Consider the following 7,600-nt stretch of genomic DNA (forward strand, 5'->3'; position numbering starts at 1 on the left):
TGTGGTGTAGTCATATCACTTTATTGAACTTAAAATAAAACCTCTTTAAAAACCTTCTCAGTGTGTTGAGTACAGCAATAGGTGAATCAGAATAACAGGTTCTAAAAAGAGGTTTATAGAGTAGTAGCTCATGCTTTGAGAAGCCTTACTGCCCTCTCATTCTTATCCCTGACAGAGACAGTAAGAGCCAGAAAAAGAACAAAGTATTTACAAGTATTTCTCAGAAAGGATGAAGTCTACAGTTAGACATTCACATATGTACAGTTTTGAACTGTTCAAGTATATTTCAGTTAAACAAAGTGCTACAGACCACATGAAAAATACAGACCACAAAAAAACACAGTAAGAACAAGAGGAATATTAAGACAGAGGTGGCAGTCATTGGTGCCAAACTTGCAGGTGGTTGCAGTATATGCAAGACCTAGAAGTTAAAAGTATTTGGAGTATTGCCCTGGATTTGGAAAGTGTAGCTGGCAGCAGTAGATTCTGGAACAACATTTTGATCTTCCTCCTCCTAGAAGAGAAAGAAAGTGGTAGCATTATAGCCTAATAGTCAGTACTACAATAGAAAACAAAAGTAGAAATAAATCCTGTAGCCACTTACTTCTGCTGAGAAGTATTTCTCAATCAGGGTGGATGAAGCTTTGTACACTTCTTCATTTTCATGTGACTGGAGAGCTTCAATTTTGTCTAGACCCCCACATTCCTCAATCATGAGGCAAAGTTTTTCTGTCTCATTAATCTTCTCAGCAGCCTGCAAAAGAAACAAGCACAGAAAAACCTCAGCAAAGAGGTGTGGCACCAGCCACTGGAGAATCTTTAGCAACAGCTTGTACAAATGATTGAATATGCCACATTCACATACCAAGAAGATATTAGAAATAGCATCCAAGATAACTAGCACAGTTTTGCTGTCTTTCGCTGAGAGAAGATTCAGTAGGGGTTCAACGACACCAGCTTGAACAAGATACACGATCTGGTCAATTGTTCCCCCACTTGTGTAGTTAGTCACAGCCCACACAGCTTCCTTCTGAGATTTGAAATCCCCCTGTAAAGGTAATAGTATAGTGTTTGAACACAGATAACAGTAGTGATAGCAAAAGTCTCAAGGTAGTAAATATTTTATTACCTTCCTCAGAATACCAATGAGATACGGCACAAGACCATGGTCTACAACTCGCTGAATCTGATCCTGACGTCCAGCAGTGATGTTGGACATGGTCCATGCTGCTTCTTTCTGAATGTTGTTTTTATGATGAGAAAGAAGACTTGGAAAAACAGATAGTGCTCCTGAATCAATAACAATCTGTGTCTGCTCATCAGTACCAGTGACGATATTTCCTATGGCTCTTAATGAAGGAGTCTGAAACAAGTGTGAAAAGAATACTTAAAATTGTCATCATCCAATCTTGTGTTTCCACAGATACAGCCATATTTGACAGCCCTCTGCTCCAGCCTTCCCAGTTAACAGCACAATATGATATGTACTGATGATCTTGAAAACTCATTAGCATTCCATATGCTGACATTAAGCATGCTAAAGCTGCACACCTTCCAAGGCCAACATGCAAACTACCACCCATGACCGATCTTAGGAAAATCATCTCCTAAACGCTAATGCAGTTTTATTATACTATAATTACAGCATGCAAAGTTGCCAAACGCTCAACATGGTCCCTATACTCTGGATGCATGACCTGCATGTCTGACAGCTCACCATTATTGGCAGTTCGCTACATCCCAGGAGTTTCACAAGTTGTGGCACCAGGCCAGTTTTCACTACAACTTCTATCCTGTCATTGGAACCATCTGTTAGGTAGGAAATGGCCCAGCATGTGTCTGCTAACACCTCATGATCATCATGGTGCAGGAGCCGAACAAGAGTTGGAAGAATCTGCTCAATAGCTTCTATGGGTGGTGCAGGATTCTTATTGCGACACAGGTTTGAGAGGGTCCAGGTAACATTGCGCAGATATCCAGACTGCAAGAGTTGAAATAAAGGGTGAGAAATGTTAAGTTATTTGACCTCTTTTACTCACTTATTACTAGTTGCAACTTGACTTATACTGCACACTTACAGCCAGAGAAGAGAGATCAGGAACAGCTAGTAGACTCAGCAGTGGCTCAATTGCACCATATTTAATAACCAGATCTCTATAGGCAGAACCGTCCCCTGAGAAAACAAGAATAGCAGCCAGGTAAAGACCAGAACAGAGGAACATTTTGTTAGAGGATTTATTCCAGGAAGGGCTAGGGAAAAAAAAAAAGGAAGAAACAGAAAGACAGAAGGACTACTACCATAGTTAAGTCATATGACAAGCATGTGTTTTTCTAATGAAGCCACTGAGCTTAGTTTTTCTTTTCTACCACTAGAACAGAGATCTTCTCAATTTCAAATGAATTAAAACCCATTGGTTGCATGATTGAGTTTTGTAGTATAACACTGGTGGAATATCAAAGTTAGATTATTTGCCATCACACATGCAATTGAGAGCCACCTGCTTCCTCTTACCCCTTAACACAGAACAGAGCTCATTAATAAGTCCCAAAACCATCAAGTGAAAGCTGTGGAAAAGCCCTGTGTTGTAGCATGAGTATGTAGCTCAAAAACTGAACTGAAATATGCCAGGAATCCACATAATACAGCCCTCAGGTTGCCAGGTATTGCACGAGACCTAACAGGTACGATAATTTTTCTGTAGCATGCTTTATTTACACTGCAGAGCATGTCTTCACTTCAAAGTTAAGGCAGAGCTCTCAAGAAGCTCAGCATGCTGCATGACACATCAGAATTTATGTCCTCCTGTTTCAAAGAAGGGAACAGGTATGAAATAGAACCATGCAGCATATGGACATACCTGCAATATTTCCTAGTGCCCACACAGCCTGTTCACTGATGTGAGTGTGGGGAGAGGCCAGCAGCGAGATAAAGGCAGGAATAGCCCCTCCATCTACTACTGCCTTTGTTTGCTCTGAAGTGCCAGAAGCAATGTTGGTGAGTGCCCAGGCAGATTCAAACTGAATGGGACTACAGTCTGCTCTGCCCAAGAAGGAGACAAACTTGGGAATCAAACCAGCCCGAATTATGTTGTCTATTGGGGGCTGCTTCTCTCTTGAAAGGAGTTTCCTAAGAAGGAAAGAAACAGAAAGCATAATCTTAGCCTGCAGACATCCAAACAAATGAAACAGTCTAAAAAGACTCACATTTAAAAACATAAAAGGCTTAGCATTGCTTTAACATTCAGAAGAGGCAATGCAACACGATGGAGAAACACAGACAAGATACAGAGAAGTTGAACACTAGCTTCCCAGACCTGTTAACAGTGGGTTTGGCATGTCTTCAGCTATGAGAGACACTGTTCAAACTATGAAATGAGTGTACCTAAACATTGTATACAAGGCTGATTCAGGTGTCTGTTGAAGTACTGTCTGATAAGAGCAGCCATAGCTGCTGCCAGAAGCAGACACTCGGGATCAAAAGCCAGTTCTTTGACTTCACCTATTACTGACTTGCACAGCTGAATTGGTTACCTCTGAACTCCTTACCTGGCAGCTTGAGTAGCCTGTAGCTGAAGCTCCATGTTATTACTGTTAACACCTTTGACTATTTCTTCAACTGACCAGTGTACTGAAACCTGTGTATGTGTAATAAAAAGTTAGATGAATACTTCCTTGACAGAGGCACATTTCTTCATGACCACAGAGACCTTCTATGCAATATAACAGAGCTCACAACCATTTTTGTTAAATCATTACACTACTATGTGATGCTCCAAAACCTCAGCTACAGCTTTATCTGCAGTTACCTGAACTACCAGAAGCTTTTTTTCAATGAAGTGCTTCACACCACTGCTATCACCCTAGGCTTAACACAACTGGCTATGCTATGTTTTAAAAGCATTACCCATCAAAGTCAGCAGTGCAGGCCTTAAAGTTAGTATGTATGTAATAGTGCTGTCCCCAACATGAGGGATCATTCTAATGTGGCTGCATGAGCTTATACTGCAAGGCTGCCAAGACTGTGTTCCAAGTGCCTTCCCACCTGATTGCTCCTGTTTTCCTGAAGGGGAGAAGTGGCATCATCTGGAAAAGTGCTAACATTTCTTCTTTTCAGTATCTGGTCATCTTTCTTAGCTTTCCTCAGCTCCACATTGACTTCAATACGCCGTCTTCTCATTTCCTGGAGAACAGACATTCATAGTCAGTCTCTTGCCTTTACAACTCAACTTTAAAGGGACAATGGCTAGGTGACATACTAATCACATCAAAATACTCACTGTAGTGTCCTTTCCCTTATTCTTGAATCTGTTCAGTCTTGCTGTTGGTGTACCAGCATTCTCATTAGTAGACATCTTGCTTATTAGATTTTTGAGAGAGACAAATAAAACTGAACCTAAAAAAGAGACCAAATAATAAACAGCAAATTTACTTCACAAGAATTAAAGCTAAATCTAGAATTAATAGTGGAGAACAAGACACACTTGCCCATATTAGATACAGTAACAGCCTCTGACTTGAAGGTACTAGTCACACAATGGCTGTCTTTTTAAACACCTAGATGTTACAGCAAGCTCCGGCATAAACAAAGCCTCTCTACTGCTTTTACATAATTTTAATGTACTTCCAACCACAAATATTATCATAGTAACTGTTTTTAGGAGCAAAGTGGTCTTCCTGCCTAGAGATAGCACACAATTTTAAAAACGCCTATGTTGCATAGGCACCCCACCCAAACCCGGTCCGTCCCCTTGGATGGGAACAGCGATATCTCGCACTAGGAAGACTCTCCGGGGCGGGGGGATGAGTACTGTGCTAGTGCAGCCAGCAGGACTTAATAGCGGGCACACTGGCAACGAAACGATCCCTCTCACTTTTACCAGCTGCAAGGTTACCCACTGCATAAGGGCTGGCTGCATTTCGGCCACAACTGAGACGGAACACACAGCCCGCTCTGAAAAGCGTCAGCCTCACCCCAAGCAGGGACTTGTAACCACAGAGACTACTCGGGAAGGAGCAGGGCCTGCTGTATCTCCAGAGAAACCCCCTCCCTTCTGAAGGACCAGCGCACAGCCCGTACCCCCACTGCCTCACACCCAACCTCTCGCTGCCGCAGGGTCCCACTAGCCACCCCTCCTACCCCGGGACCAGGCACCTCCACCGCAGAGTCCGCACGCAAGCCACCGTCCTACACCGTCTGCGAGCACGCTGCTAGTGCCCCCGGCTGCTCTAGGCGGGATTTAAATTTCCCGCGGCCTCGGCCTGACATTGGCCAGTTCGAGCCATAGCAACCTGCTGATTGGCCAGTTTGAAATGCAACTCTTGTCTCGAGAAGCCTGGACGCGTCTCCACCGCGCCCCCGGAAGAGCAGCGCAAACGTCACGGGTTCCACGCGCGGTTCCCGCTTCAGCACTACAACTCCCGGCAACCACCGCGCGGGACAAGGGCAGGGGAGGGTGGCGCTCCTGCTGCAGCAGCGAGCCGGGAGTTGTGGTTCCATGAGGGCCAGCGTTCCTGAAGGCACCCAGGGGATGGGGGTGGGATGGCGGAGGAACTGTTTGCACCTTTGGATGGGGTAAGAACTGCGGACTTTTCAGGCTCTGAGGGGTTAGGGGCAGCGACACGCCATTTCCTCACGCGCAGCCTAATTTCAACCTCAGTAACTGCCAAGATTTTCCTGACACCCCCTGTGTTGTTTCCTAGAAACACAGCACACAGGGATTTAAAGAGCACAGGATGTGAGATTGCAGTTGAAAGCAACTCAACAACTCTCAGGACAGACCAAAGCCAAATCATACAGAATGACAAAATAAATGTATGCTCCTCTTTGTGGTGTACTCAGGAAACCAACAGATTTGGGGCTGTCTCAGATGGATTTGGCCTATTTACAAGGGATATAACACCCCACCCCACCCCTTTCACAGGAGATGCAATTTAAATCATAAACCTGGGGGGAAAACGGCGCTGTCAGCAACTCAGACTATCTGTAATGTACCACCGAGCACAGGGAAGTGTCAGAGAAGCACATCCAGGTATCTGTGTCAAACCATTGCATTGAAAGTGATTTGCTGCTGCACACGATCATCGATGAAAACTTACACATAGATGTTTCTAGGCCCTACAGTTCTGAGCTGTGCAAATCACAGAACATTTAAGCAAGAGCAAAGAAGTCAACAGAAGGCACATCAATCACAACTGGAGATACTGAAGAAGATACTAATTTGACAGAAATACTAAATTGACAGAAAAAAAGGCATCTCGGAAATAGAAATTGAAATAAAACACCTGGTATGCAGAAGGCTGATGTGAAGGTCCACCAGGTCATGAACTGCTGCCATGTACGTGGTCTACAACAGCATGAACTGGGTGAAGGAGCCAAGGGGAGCGCGGGGACGAGTGCTTCAGGGCGGGGAGAGGCTGTCAGGGATTTGGCAAATGTAGGTGGCTGTGTATGAGGAGCTGCAGGCTGGTAAGGGGTGTCATGGCTTGAAGAGCCGTTATCAATACAGCAAAGTAACAAACAGAAGGATGGAGGTCGGTCAGACATCTGGGGAGACACGGGCCCACAGCTGCTAAACTGGGTGCGGGCAATGTGGACAGCAGAGGAGGCACAGGGGAGAGAAAGGGCCGAGATGAAGGGCAGTGAAGGGAGAAAGCCAACCGGATAGAGCAGAGCTAATGGCAGACAGCGCACGATCCAGCGGTGGAACAGTGGTGCGAAGCTGGACGTTGGACAACCATAAGGTAGTGTACGGGGAAAAGGCGGTCGTGGCCCCCCGCAGATCTCCTGCGGGACAGAGAACGGCGGCGCCGCCGCGCTGAGGGAGTTAACCGCCACCCACCGCGAGAGGCCTCGAGAACGCGCGCGAGGCTCCAGGCGCTCGTGACGTCGGGAGACCGGAACCTGCAGCGCGTGGGAGGGAGCCGCGCCGTGGCCGATGCAGTGCAGGCAGGGAGGGAGGGGCTGGGGGCGGAGCACAGGGTACATAGGAATACAGTCAAAGGTGGAGCTAGCAGCGTCGGGCGGGGCTCTTATGGCGCGATGCTGACGACTTTTGCTGGGTGACCCAGTGGCCTAATGGATAAGGCATCAGCCTCCGGAGCTGGGGATTGTGGGTTCGAGTCCCATCTGGGTCGTACCGCAGTTGTTTTGTGACTCCGCTACAGATCCAGCGCGCCGCCTTAGCGCCGATCTGCAGCTTCCCTTTCCCTAACACTTTTAGTCGTGCCGCTCGCTGCTGCCGGCGCCGGTGGAGAATACCCTTCGGAGAGTCATGAGCCCGTTACTCCCATAGCGACGGGACCTAGGCACGGACTCACGTCCCCCCAGCCGGGCTACCGCCGCTGCCTTGTCAGCGGCGCGCCTACCCAGGCCCCGCCGTCTGCCTTGATCGCCTGCACCGCCGTCCTTTCCCCAGCGCCACCGAGCCGAGCGCTGCCGCCGCCGTCTCCCTTCTTCCCCGGGGGATCTCGCGGGAGCGGAGCGCCTGAGCCCGGGGCTCGTCAGTGGCCGCAGGACGAGGCGTGAGGCGGCCGGAGCGGGCGTCGCCTTGACCTCTGCAGATTCGCGACCGAGCGTGTGGCTGGTGAGTGTCCCCGGGGC

General features: G+C 47.3%; 1 protein-coding gene and 1 non-coding gene across 4 annotated transcripts; one reads left to right on the plus strand and one right to left on the minus strand.

Annotated features, from left to right (window-relative positions):
* Positions 1-6,353, minus strand: KPNA2 (karyopherin subunit alpha 2). 3 transcript variants are annotated; one of them, XM_068151098.1, is made up of 11 exons: positions 6,283-6,353; positions 4,278-4,393; positions 4,043-4,180; positions 3,547-3,635; positions 2,859-3,127; positions 2,079-2,173; positions 1,718-1,981; positions 1,130-1,363; positions 866-1,048; positions 605-754; positions 1-514 (listed from the first exon to the last, which is right to left on the minus strand). In XM_068151098.1, exons 1-11 carry the CDS (start codon positions 6,320-6,322, stop codon positions 422-424), a joined length of 1,671 nt encoding a protein of 556 aa, XP_068007199.1. In that variant the 5' UTR covers positions 6,323-6,353; the 3' UTR covers positions 1-421. The 3 variants fall into 3 exon arrangements, with proteins under 3 accessions (XP_068007199.1, XP_068007201.1, XP_068007200.1); XM_068151100.1 differs by lacking the exon at positions 6,283-6,353 and adding an exon at positions 5,153-5,219; XM_068151099.1 differs by lacking the exon at positions 6,283-6,353 and adding an exon at positions 5,138-5,217.
* Positions 6,354-7,061: 708 nt separating this feature from the next.
* Positions 7,062-7,134, plus strand: TRNAR-CCG (transfer RNA arginine (anticodon CCG)). Its single transcript has one exon. It is a non-coding gene; the product is annotated as a tRNA-Arg (tRNA).
* The last annotated feature ends 466 nt before the right edge of the window (positions 7,135-7,600 follow it).

Source organism: Melanerpes formicivorus, unplaced genomic scaffold (assembly GCF_026170545.1).
Source record: "Melanerpes formicivorus ecotype bairdi unplaced genomic scaffold, bMelFor1.0.p_v2 SCAF_21, whole genome shotgun sequence".
Lineage (NCBI taxonomy): Eukaryota > Metazoa > Chordata > Aves > Piciformes > Picidae > Melanerpes > Melanerpes formicivorus.

Excerpts from the sequence above, each read along its gene's own strand:
- KPNA2 (XM_068151098.1), bottom strand. The coding sequence starts at position 6,322 with ATGACCTGGTGGACCTTCACATCAGCCTTCTGCATACCAG. Across the intron at positions 3,636-4,042 it reads AGGAAAACAGGAGCAATCAG|GTTTCAGTACACTGGTCAGT; the intron begins GTGGGAAGGCAC and ends ACACATACACAG. Across the intron at positions 2,174-2,858 it reads GGCACTAGGAAATATTGCAG|GGGACGGTTCTGCCTATAGA; the intron begins GTATGTCCATAT and ends TTGTTTTCTCAG.